At 32.0% G+C, this 13,904-nt stretch overlaps 1 protein-coding gene across 8 annotated transcripts in view; it reads right to left on the bottom strand.

Annotated features, from left to right (window-relative positions):
* The window catches only part of znf385d (zinc finger protein 385D), a 279,058-nt gene that overhangs the window by 38,611 nt on the left and 226,543 nt on the right, over positions 1–13,904 (bottom strand). For 6 of the 8 annotated variants that reach the window (XR_011190740.1, XM_069195072.1, XM_069195074.1 and 3 more), the window contains one exon: positions 7,149–7,259. The exons of the other annotated variants lie outside the window; for them this stretch is intronic. Coding sequence is in view for 5 of the 6 variants with exons in the window: in XM_069195072.1 (XP_069051173.1) it covers positions 7,149–7,259 (111 nt within the window). In the remaining variant the exon portion in view is untranslated. The remainder of the gene's footprint in view (positions 1–7,148; positions 7,260–13,904) is intronic. 8 annotated transcript variants of the gene reach the window in all.

The following is a 13,904-nucleotide window of genomic DNA, read 5'->3' on the forward strand; positions in this document are numbered from 1 at the left end:
CGCGTTTAAATTGCCTTTATTTAAAACCCATAAATAAAGTTGATACTGTTTAGACTTTTAATTATTTAAAACTGTATTACTGCAGCACAATGCACAATGCAACGTAAATTGCTATCTTTGTCTTCTGCGTAATAATGTTCACCTCTCTGTCCAGCAAATTAACAATAGTAATAATAATGAACTTTATTGTATATGGCGCCTTTAAAGGTGGCTCCTCAAAGCGCTTTACAGGATAAAAACAATAACAACAATACTGTTAGGCTGGGCAAACGATTTTTATTTTTTTTAAAAAAGAAATACAAAATGAGATATAATGATATGTTCCAGCTTAGACATTAACGAAGAGCATAATGAAGGTCATAAAGGTCATAAACGATATTAATTTTGGAACATCAACATATTCTGTAAACTGTATGTTGCTTTTATTGGTACTCTTGATGTGCACTCTCAGGTTTACCAGCTCTTGACTGCCAACAAAACAAGAAGACACCCTAAAACTTCCAGCAATTCCAACATTCCAAGTAAAAAGGTCAGCAATTTACAACAAATGTCTTTAAGGATTTGTCCGGGTTGGATTTACTGGGGACTCAACTGTAAATTTGTCGTGTGACCGGGCAAAATGCCACACTGTACCCTCATTTATTCAGCTGTTAAAGAGACTTCAGGCGTGAGAGGTTCTTCATATCAAGAACTGTAATGGAATTGAAAATCATGTACTACTTTCAGGCACTCATTAACTAGGTAATGAGTTAATGACTTTAATGTGTTAATTACTTTAATGTGTTAATAACAGTGTTAATGCCTACCTCATTACAGGTAATAACTAGTAGGTAATAACTAGGTTATTAACTAGGTAATACTTTGCATCTTGTATTGGCAATGACCAATTTATTATTGTACAAAATCAAAACTTGAGACAAATGGTTCTTAATAAAATGTTAAAATGTAATTAGCTGTTGCACTTGAAGTTAATAAGCTGTATATTGTTCACTACCTCACCTGATTTCTCCATTTCACTAGGAATAACAACACCCAAGAATAAAGTGCCCTGAAAGGATTATTGAGTGTTTAGTGAAAATTTGGCTTAACCCGCTTGGCTAAGGGGTAACCTCCAGGCCAGAGGATGAAGAGGCTAGGACTCCCATGCAGAGTGAGAAGTGACCAAGGGATAGCTGCCAAGGTGGAGATGTGAAAAATATGGGATACAAAAGATGTATCTGAGGGAGAGAAGGGGATCACATATGGTGTTTATAGTTTTTAGGAGAGGAGATGACATCAGGAGCGGCTGCTAATTACTGACAGCCAAGTCTGATTCAACTTGGTTGTTGTCATCCCTCCCGAACTTTGGTTACAAACTCCATTAAAGCATTTGACCAAATTTTCCCAAATGTGGAATACTGTATTTTGAAATTTAGCCATTAAATGTTATCAGATAACAATAGTGACTCTATAACAAATAAGCCCTTTATTCTATTTTTATTTAAAGAGCTGACCAATAAAATAATTTTCCTTAGTGGGTACCTTAACGATGTTAAGAAGCAACCATCTATCATTCTACTAATATCAATATTAGTTTCTGTATTCCACATGGAATTATACACAACACAAGAAATACCCCCCCCCCCCCTAAAAATAAATAAATAAATAAATAAATAAATAAATAAATCAGAACAACTACGGTACACCTTTGTTGAGATTTTATTTTTCGGTTAAAAAGCACAGATTATTTTTCATGCCTTATTAATCTGAGCTCACTGAGAGAGTTTCCACATATGTTTAAATACTGTTGGAGACATGTTAATTCAGTCAAATGAAAAGTGGCCCTGAACAGGGACTGATATGGAAATTATAGACCTGTAGAGTTCTCATGCTGCTTTTGCTATTGTATCAATGTATTAGACTGGTGTAATGACCTGTGAATTTAAATCTGTTATGTGTATTTGTTTAAAATTGTTTTTACTGCACATACCAAAACAGTCTTTTAAATATCATGTTATTTAAGGAGGAAAATTGCAATATAAACAAATATCTATTAATTGATTCCATTAATTTCTGAACGGAATACAATAAGTACATACTTCACCCAGAGGTATGAAATGAAATTATGAAAGCCAACTACCTATAGCAGAGACATCATACTACAGAGATCACTTCCCACGCGAGCTGTCATATTACAATGTTATTTACACTTTTATGTCAAATATGGGATTCCATATCTAAAAAGATCTTGTTTTCTTGAGTTTTCACCATGAAATTTTTTTAACATAAAAAAATCGTATTCTCATTAATATTCTCAATTTCCCCAAATTGTCATGTGCTTTACCATTTCAGGTATGCATAATATCACATGCAAACTGTACCAGTGTCAATTAAGTCAAATTGTCAAATTGGTCAAAGACAAAAAGATTACATTTTAAATTTATAAACAGTCTTTATATTGCTGTGCCTTCATTCATGTTATATTAAATGCTAATGTATAATTAAGAATATATCAAGAAAAAAATGTTTTATTATAAATGGTAATTGAATGCTTCAGAAATTATAAGATCCCCAGGAATGTTAAAATTATCAAACAAATAATAATCGAAGATGTTCTGCATTGTTGATGAATGTAACATCCTGCACACTTATTCATATTCAAGAAGCTGCACTCATTCCTAGAATTCATTAAAAACAAATCTCTAAAAATATACTGTATGCACATAGAGAGTGAAATAACTCATGAAAACTGAGTGGAGAGACATCTTGCCTGTTGACGTACTAGTTGACTGTGATTATGCTAATTGTGTGTGTGTGGGGGGGGGAGATCAGTTAAATAATGCATTCAGGCAACAAATCAGAACTCAAATAGAAACTTAAAACTTGATTAAGTTATGATTTCATATTTCTCTGCAAGTCACTAATATATCAACTAGCAATTTAACACAGCATTTCTACATCAGTGGGGCCACTGGCTTCAAGTCTCATTACTCTCATGATGCGCCAAGTAATGAGAAATTTCTAAGTCTGATATAAAACATTTAAGAACCTACACTGGAGTAAGTATATGTATTCAAATTAATTTTATTACCAAACTCCAATGATAAACTATTCATGATGAAAATTAAGTTTATTTTCTTGTGCCTCTACTGGAATTGAAAAGGTCTCTCTGGTCTCCAGACATCATTCTGTGTGCTGATGGGATTGATGAACAGAATAGAACCTCTACTCAACTGTACAACAGAGTGATTGATGGCTGAGATGAATTTTGATTATCATGACAAGATCTGTGATGCAGAGAAAAGATGCTGCACCGAGAATGAATAGCACATCCAGTCTGAAACAGATTAAATAGCCATTTTCTAAGCATGCCTTTTTGAGACGAATGAAGGAAAATTATTACATAATTGTGTTGGTTTAACATGCGCTAGTAATCAGGAGCTAGAAGAACTGAATGCATTCCTTTCTCCACAATTTATTTTTCAATTTCCTTTTGGAAAGAAAGAATGGCTACAAAAATTGGTGTTTGTTTACTTAAATTAGATTTCATAACGTTTTCCTTCTTAAAAGCTATGAAACCAGTGTAGGGATTCTGTTACAAAAAGTATTTTGTAAAGCAATGCATTATTTTTGCAACGAATACTTTATGCAAGCAAAAAATACAGCAAAATACTATGATTTTAGTAATAAAAAGGAAACACATTGTAAAAGATTTTACTTGAAATGTTCATAAAAGCTGATAATGTACAAAATATATCATTAAAAAGTAGCAATTTTATAGTTTGCGTTGCTACAGTTTCAAAAGCAAACAATAATGAAAAACGTTATAGAACCCCTTTCATAAACATTACCTCAAAGCTCTGTACAATAAAACAACTTAAAATCTAAACAAAAGAATGGGAAGAAATACATCAATATACATAACAAAATGCTAAAGGAATGTCTGTTTAACCAAGTACATTTTAAGGTAAGACCCAAGGACATCAGGAAGTTCAACATTATATAAACCACCTTGGTGAAAGCCTAGTGGATATAATCTCCTAGGTCTCATCTGTTTAATACCTTACATTCTTTCTAATAATGTGTTCTGAGGCAAAGTTTACAATATATTATTTAAATGAACCTCTCTGGATAACTGCTATCTATTACTAAGTAATGTAATGGTATTATGACATTTTAAACCTTTCATCTAAAGTGTTCTTGTGGATCTATGCTTCTATCTGTCCACAAAGTGCTCACAAAAAGCCCTTATTATAACCCAAACAATCTGCTATTAAATTTTAAATGAAAGAAATATTTATAGTGTCTATTTTGGTTAATGGGATCCAGAATTCAGCAGATGTTATCCTTAATTTATAGGCTGTTTACATAGGGGAAGGGTTAAAGTGGTCTAATTAAGTCTTATCTGCACTAATGCATTCTTTCTCGTAACTCTAAACCCGTGGACAATTCTTAGAGATACACAAATTCTGCTGAATTCCAGACCTCTGTGTCCAGAAAACCCTTGCTATGTATACTGTTTTAACACACTGTAAATTAGTAGGAAGGCTGTTGTGCATCTATATTGTATTAGATAATTTTCTATAGAATTTCAGTAGATAATAAATTTATATTGCATGCAAATTAATCTAAGTCATAATCATTGGTGCAAATTAAACAGAATGAAAGTCTTAAGTCTCAACAAATGTTCTGCAAGTGTGTATGTGTGTGTAGCCCCATAACCAGAAGTTTGCAAATGGAGTAAATACAAAAGATTCTTCTCTCATGGGCTCATAATGAGGTAAAAAGCCCAGCCCAGACAATTTAGAATAGACAATTTAAAAGATACAGCTAGCATATCTATGGGAGGTAGGAGAGTACTAGAACACCAGTAGAAAACTCACACAAACACATAAAAACATATAAACTCCACACATACAGGCACTGAAAGCCACCCAATCAAACACCTACTTGATAGACACAGAACATAATGTTTAAATATGCTGTATGTGACTTTTTGCTCATAAAGAATAAAAAGCAAAAGCAGTTTTAGTTTTTGCAAGTCAAAGCAATGTGAAATCTATAACTTGCCATTTTAAAAATAATGCATTTTTTATACTGAATTAAACAAACCAAGACAGAATGTACAATCAAACAATATTACCATACATATATTTTTTTTGTATGGCAGACTTCATCATTAAGCGTTCAGTTGCATTTCTTCATGACACGTTACCACATTAAACTGTATACTGGACAACTGGCTACTAAATATGTCAGTAAACAGTCACTCACAGAAATGAAGATACGGTTAGCCAACCAAAAGTGTCTGTTAGCAAGTTTGCTTGAAAACAATTTCCAGAAAATGTATCTAATTATTTTCTTGTATGCACTCATGACAGCCTTTGCCTTATAAAAACAATTCTAGTCGTCCTTTTCACATTTAACTGTGCTGACACTACTTTTCATACTAAGAACAAATTACTAAGTAATAATCTAATAAAACTGTCCTTGGGTAATGGCTAACAGATTGTTATTTCAGGTTAAAAGTAGTTCTTCTACCAAATAAAAAAAATATCATCCAGCATCTCTTTTAAAGTATGCGACGTGGTAAAATATTTTTAAAAAGCAAAGTACTGAACAAAGGTACAAAAATGACACTACACCCATCTCTTTTTAGGATACCGGAAGCAAAGTTTTATTTCAGTAGGATGTCATCTAATTACATTTGCATGCTGTTTGAAATACGTATACAAATACATCTGAAATTTAAATGGGAAGTGACAAAAAAAGAATCACCAAATTTAAGTTGAAGACTTTAAAGAACCAGAAGGTGCCTGAAGTAATTAAATACCATTAATAGTGGAATTTTATATTATTTGTTTTATATATCTGTGCAGATTCTTGGTTTTCATCAAGCTCAAAACACAGTACACTGACTGAGTAAAGGTTATTATTGGAAAAAATTGACTGTGAGGGGGTAATTAACTTTAATTAGGAAAAAGTAGACATTATTTCCATAGTGAAAAGGAGAAAGTAAATGTTTTGACTGTTGATCCTTCTTTCTTTTTTTTAGCATGGAACTATCCTGTACTTGTTCCATTGCAGCTAACATACTGACATAGGTCCCTGCACATTAATCTAAATATATATTTACCTGTTTCAAAATGACAGCATTTGCAATCTTAAGTATACACTTTTCTGTTCAATCCTCATTGACCCTTATTTTCATCCAATTAAGATACAAATATATTACAATACAGATTTTTAAGATATACAAGATACTTACTGACTGTGGGGTACCACTTCCATATAAAATTTAGTTATCTGTAATTCATGTATGCAATATTTACTCCAAATGTTCAACTGAACGTTTGTGCAAAATGAAAAGATGCTTTTAGATTTGTTTTTCTCTCATATCTGTACATACAGTATCTGATGGGGTGCTAAACTTTGTTAGGAAATATATGTCAAACTACTGTATCAACAATACATGTCTAAAACAATAGGTTACCAAAAGATCATTCTAACCTATCATTAACCTATCGGATAACCTATCATTTCTGAGTATTTGTTTAAACTTATCGCATAATCAACACTGACTAGAATCAACAAAAGCAAAAAGTGGAATATACTGTATATTATAAGTATTTGAATGCAAAACTTATATTGAAATTTTTGAAGATAAAGAAATAAAATTCAAGAAGACCAAAAATACAAACAAGCAAGATCATCGATGGGCTTCAAAATGCAATGATGTTCTAATTGCAAGTGAAAAATATTCAAACAGAATTATGTGCATATCTTTTATCATCAAAAAGCATTATAAAAGCAAGCGGCAGTTAAAGCTATCATTTCAAAGTATAAAATAATTTAGACAAGGTATAAAAGAAGATAATTATCAAAATTATATTTCTGCCTACTGCTTGCCATATCTAAAAAGACTGTAGCTATAAATATTTGTGAACAACACAGTTGTTCTGGAAATTGTTTTTATGCTTCTGTATGCGTTTGATGGGAAAACAAATCAATAAAATTGTTTGGATCGATTAAGTTAACTGCTTCCACCAAAATGAGTTCCTCCAAACACCATTCTTACTGGATTCTTAACAGATTTTTATTTAATGTTTTTACATCTGCACTTATCACAGCCAGCCAGAAAAGATGTCACTAAGAATCCCCTCACTCACCTCAGAATTAAACCTTAGTTGGCAAACATTGCATGAAATGATGTGTTTTCTTTTTGGAGGCAGAGGAATTCCAAACGTGTGATTTATTACTGCTTTTTGAATTGGGTCCATCTGTAAAAAGAAACAAAATGAAAATCCAATTAACCTGCTGTTCTACACAGCCCCTTGAAGTAAATTTCTTTTGGCATATCATAATCCTAATGATCTTTCTTCTCTGCACAAAGAGACAAAGCCTTGATTATTGAGACTGCCTCAGAAAACAAGTGTAGTGACTAAGACAAATTTGAGAATATGTGCCATATTAATTCCAATAACAAAGGTGTGTTGGCAAAACTAAAAGGTAACCAATATGTTCAAATTAATTTGGACTAAATTTGTCACAAATTTCAGATTAAAATTATACAAAGAAGAACTACAAAACAAGATGGTACAGAAATGCACTGATTTGATCAAAACAGTTCCTTCACAGATTTATTGTGCTACTCTGTAAGAGACTCAGTTATTTGCTTCCCCCCTCACCAGACAGCTTTTAGTTTTATTCTACACTGTGAGTTGAATAAAGTCAAATTCCACTGATATCCTCAACTGTGATATGTGAAATTACAATAAAAGAAAACTCTTGAATAAGTTAAAAGATCAAAATGCATCAGAGAGATGATTCACATTGACTAAAATATCTAATCCCTTGATGCGTAGCAAGGCAGTAGTCAACAGATATGCACAGTTTCTTTGACATGCCAGTGCATATAAATAGGATTTTAAAATCTCAACATTTGTCAGTATTAACAATTATGACACTATGATTAGAAAAAAATATTAATAGCTTTGCTAAAATGCACAGTAGCTTAAAACTAAGCTTTCTCGTCATTGAATTTGTCCTAATTTAAAAACAGATCCCATCAGTGCAGGTCACAAATGTGGTAACTATAGTTACTTTGTTATCCCACGTTATCTATATCATATTTAATTAAATTAATGATCTAGTTTTAATAATTATTTAATTATATTTTTCCCTTAATAGAAAATCTACCACAGCTTTGAGAAGCTAATAAACACTGCCAGTACTGTGTACTGTTTGTGAAAAACAATTTTACCTACTGTATGATACTGTAACTGTCTTAGAAATTATGCTTTTTTAAAATGCCATCACTTGCTTAAAAAACATAACCCTTTTTTCATAGATGTAGCCACACACAACTGCCGTAAATTCAATTGAAGCTAAATTCAATTTAGCTAAATTCAAGCAAAAGCCAAATAAAATTACTTAAATGACAAGTCTGTTTAAGAGACCAAGTAATGTGCAAATGTGAGCTGTAATGTGCAAAAGACATCAACGGAAATCAGATTTATAAGGAAAAATAGGCTAGGGTCATTTTAGCAAAAACATTACAAACAACTTGTGCTAACTGTGCTAACTGCAACTATACATTTCAAAACCACTTGATTTTTTTATTCATAACAGATGGGTTTTCATAATTATCTTTGTAACATGTGGCCCAAGGCAAAATTTCTAGAGGGATCCAGATTAATCAAATTTGTATATACTGTAGGTACAATAACAATTTAAGTCGGCTTTTGTTCTCCCGGGCTCTATCAGCTGCCGGTTTTCCTCTCTCCCTCACACCTGAAGACGGCTCCACAGCCAAAATGTTCTGTCTCTTTTCTTTTCAACATGGAATAAACCTTTACTTGTTCCGATAACAATTAACATTGTTTCTGTTTTAAGATGTGGATGCTTCTTTAGTTTAAAGATGCATGTTTCAATGTCTCCTTTTTCCATGGAAACCCATAGATAAAATTCCACAATTTGCTATGTATGCCTTCTCATAGTTATGTGCTATGCTGTGCTTTTTATAGAATAGGCATATTTTTATGTACAGTATAGTGAGAGGCATTACAAGTACAACTAATGCTATTGGTTCTGATACTCAGTTGCATTTATAAAGCCTCTAATTATGGACAACCATGTCATTGCTACAGCTGCACTAGACTATTAAACTGATGGAATTTTACCTAGATCTGTCTCTTAAATGGTGTTTGTCTTTTTCTATGCATAGACCATTTTATAATTTAGTTTCAGCTAATGGGCAGTTGCACCTACATTGTTAGGTTTGTTGCACTGTACAGTATATTACCTCAGTTAGAATAATGAGAGAGTTCGGCAATCCAAAAGAGGTTCAAAACAACATTCTTTTAACATTCACTGGGAGATTAATAGAACAGAATATTTCTTAATCGTTTGAGTTCATAGATGGAGCGCTGTGTTGATTGATTTAAAATACAGCCACATTAAATCCTAAAATGCCATGACTGATGCTATTTGCAATAATGAAAAAAATGAAATAAGGTCCTCAATTCTATATTCTAAATAATACTTCCTATTTCTTTCACTTATTTTCTCTTGTGCCTAATATCTGAGTGTTTGATTTCTGACTGATTTCTGTGGTTGATTTACCTTATTTTTTAACACAATACCTACAGTAAATTAACTGAGAAAAACATATGTTCAAACATATGTACATATTATGCATTATGTGAAGCCGCACTTATACAGTATATCAAATATCACTTTAAGTGCTTAGGATTTAAGTTAAGGATATCTTAAGTTTACAAATATATCACTGGTATATGATGCAATTGCCATACAAGTTAAAACAGTATTTCAATGTGTCACCATATGAGTGAGGAGCCTGGCCAGAAAAGCATTGCAATATTCTGATATCATTGTATTTACACTTTAGCCAAAACAGTAAATGATGTATTTCAAAGACATTAAACAGTGTCCTGTGATGGTGGTTGGTAGGATATACCAACCCTCCACACTTACTGTAACTCCCAGCGGAGGAATGGAACTTAGAGTAACTTCAGCTAACGGCAATTTAATAGAACTGTTAACTAACTTTTGCAACCACATTGAGAGTTATGAGTCAAGAACTATAGTACCTTCTAAATCCTTTGAGTAAAATGATCTTATATATTCATTTAAATGTTTTTTGATTCATAGTATTTTTCTGTCAATAAAGACAGTTTGTTCATAGTCTAGGTTGAGCAAAATTATAATTGCAAATATTGGATGCTGCAGAACTACTGAAAGATAATGACTATTACTGTTCTCTCTGCTAAATAATTAGGTAAACAGTACCTTCTTAAATGCGTTCTAAAGGTTAACAATTTTTAATAACACAGGTATGTATATCTGCATTCCACTGTGATGTTTTACTGTTTTGGAAATCCCTCTAGAGTTCCTGACCTCTGATTTCTAAACTCAATCTAATAGCAATTCTGGTTGGTAATTTCTAATTTCAAACAAAGAAATATCAGCAGAAACAACAACAGTATACAACAAAGAATATCCAAAGCACATACATGTGAATAGTCATTAAATAATGGAAATTTTAAAAGTAATGAAGATTAACTGATAGGAAAGTAAAACTGATATATAACTTACTTTTTAAGGTTAGTTAATGAACCTGTGTCAAATTACCTCAATACATGCAGGTGCAAACAAATGGGCCATTATTTTACATGTACCAGCAGAGGAGAGACAAATCTGATGATGCCAGATATCAATAACTGAAGACAAGGCATGCAGATACAGTACAGGAAACCTTAGAAAAAAATAAACGCATTTTACAATTTCTGAGATAAGCTAACCGGAAAAAAAAACGAACAAATCAAGAAAGATTCCCTTTACTTTTTCATTTTGGCTAAATCTTCCAATTTTCTATATCATACAAAATGTATGAAAAATATAATTGTAAATATATTTTTTTTTCTGGCAATATAACAGATTAAAAAGTCAATATTTATATCACATCTCTGCCACAAGAAGTGATTGACCCTGAAATGAATTAGATTGTATTAAAATAAACATAGATTTGATTAAGAACTAGAGTACTTCTAGTTTCTATGGTTTTTCAGAACCATAGAACATCTACAATACAGGTCTTGTACTATTGGCAGGAGTGACACCGAAACACTAATGTAACCACATTTTAGTATAAATCTTATACTATGAAACCAAAGGGTGTACTTTATACTGTACTGTATGTAAACCTCACGAACAGCAGAGCTACATTATAGAGGCTATTGAGAAGCTGGAGCAAGTATGTGCAGTCAGTAAAAGTGTAGAAAGATATGCCAGACACATTTTGTCTCCAAACACAGGATTATGCATCATACAGAGCACACAACTGCAGCAAATCGTATAATATAGGTTAATTTTGACTTTCACAAAGGAAGGTGAAAAATATTCAATTTAGACAGACCCTTTTTCTTTTGACCCTAAATTTTGTTGACCTTAACACAAAACACTCTCATATTTCAAAATGTCAGATGTACAATTTCTTTCGTTTTAGAGAATATCTACAAAGAGAGCATTTCTTTAAAATTAACTTGGACTTGATGCACAGAGGCTTCTGTCTTTAGCCATATTTACAATACTGTGACAAATAGGTGATGTTCATACCTTCAGTCTCTTGTACAGTATCTGCATTGTTCAATTTCTATAGGATACAATAAAGTATGACATTTCCCATGCAGCAGGAAATCAGTACCTCCTGCTTCTTCACATTCACTTACAGTTTAAGCTCTTTTCAGACTTTGACATTTTTAAGGACATTGGAATTAATAAGGATAAAAAAATTCAATTATGTAATTTATGTTGCAAAATAATGTTTTAAGTCTTTGTCCTTTTTTACAGTCATTGTTATCCTGTTACATAAACAATCCATCTGTCATCACATAAGGACCCCTGTTTTACTCACAGTGGCAACTGACAGGATTTAATATTTCTTTAAAGTAAGCAAAACAAGAGAAACTGTCTTCTGGAGAACCATCTATCCAATAACTTTCCCCAGTAAAAAACATTTTAGTTTATTAAAAGCAGATAATCACCACTGGATATACCTTTTCACACCATATTTTAAATAATCTGTTTTTAATTAAAATAAAGACTAGTACACAGCAGCTTTGCTATTTTACCTACTAAAATGTTTTACGAGTTTCATTATCTTTTTATATAATATGCTGAGAGCCACATAATTACTTGCAGTATTGTAGAATATGTAATGTACAGCATATACTGTATATAATGGTAGCAAAAATCCTTAGTTTTCTTTCACAGCTGCCCATGAAAAGAGATACACAAGAAGTTTTAGAGGACCTTTGATACTGTAGTATAATCATTAAAAAATGCTTAAAGATCTTTGGTTTGGGCAACTGCCAAAATCCGGTCTTCAATCTTTGACAGGAATCTCTGTCAGGGATTACATCTTACCTGCCAATATGCTATCTGAAATTGTCCAGATGACAGGGTCACCTTATTTTTTTTTCAACTTAATTGATTTTATTACTTTGTTCTGCAAAGCTCCTTAAAAAAACTGACATAAAACCTTTTAATTCCCAAAATATATGAACATGCACCAGTAACCTTCATATAGATTCAAAAGGCTCTTACTAGTCAATGCATACTCATATTAAAATGTGGGGTTAAGGGTTAGTGAGATAAAGGTGTGCTTCAAAGTGCTGTTGTTTTAGAGGCTAACTAGTAATGACTTTAGAGGCTGAAAAAATTCTAGGGCTGTCACTGTAGCAAAGTGTTGACATTTAGCAGCCTCGTATCTGTTTTAAATGTCAGTGAGTCTTTACCTGTCAGCCTTACTGATGAGGATTTCGCTACAATTCTTTAAGAAAATTGCTATTAAACTATTGCAGTTGACACAATTGTATGTCTTTGAGGTTTTTCATCTACTTTTGGATTTATCATTACAATGCAAAGTAGTTATGATGTTCAATCTTTAATTAGTTTTTCATTTAATAACAGTAATCTGATTAAGAAAATAACAAAACAATCCCTTTATGTCTCTGCCAAAACTTTAAAGAAGAATATTTATTGTACTAGTAAGCATGTCAATCAAAAGAATGGAAAAACACTGTGTTATGTTGAAGTGTTATATTAAAAGACAATAAAATTAAACTTCACATAATATTTATGTTCAGCTCATTTACAAAAATAAATCTCATGTATGGTTCTGGCAAATTATTATTAGTACATGCCTGGGGTTAATATTATATATTGGATGGCATGTACTTGAAGCAAAAAAATGTGAAAATCAAATCATTATTGATTTCAAATACTTGGCATAGAAATGTAGTATATTTTTAAGTACCCCTTCAATTTAGAATGTGTTGCCATGGTGCTGTTGATATTCAGAGTCTAATTGTCTAATGAGATAGGCTTCAATTCTACAGTATATATTTTATGAATATTTTATACATGTAGAAACAAATACTGTATACAGTATTGCCTTATTTTAAAAAGGTTTCCGTCCTCCTGAAAAATTAAAATCTTCCGAAACTTGATTGTGATGTTGTAAAAAATGTTATTTAGGAATTCAACCACATAAGAGACAAAGTTGTTGGTAATATGATGTGATTCTAGCATTAATAGTGATCACTTATTGCTTTTATGCACCTGAATCTTCTAAGAAGCTTGAATTAAGCTAAATAAATTGCTGCTCACAAGTAATATCAGTGTCTCTTACCCTGTTCCTCATAAATGCTCTCATTCTGCTATCCTAACAAAATATTCATAGTATATTAATGCATAGGAAACCAAATACATGTATCTGCACAATCATGTTTATACATGTGATATGTTTTTATACTCTGCCAACAAGATATAAAAACCAGCAGAGTGATAAAAGCATGCCAGGATACCTCCATGAGAACTGTAACCATGAGACAGAAATGAAA

This window comes from Lepisosteus oculatus, chromosome 10, assembly GCF_040954835.1.
Source record: "Lepisosteus oculatus isolate fLepOcu1 chromosome 10, fLepOcu1.hap2, whole genome shotgun sequence".
NCBI lineage: Eukaryota > Metazoa > Chordata > Actinopteri > Semionotiformes > Lepisosteidae > Lepisosteus > Lepisosteus oculatus.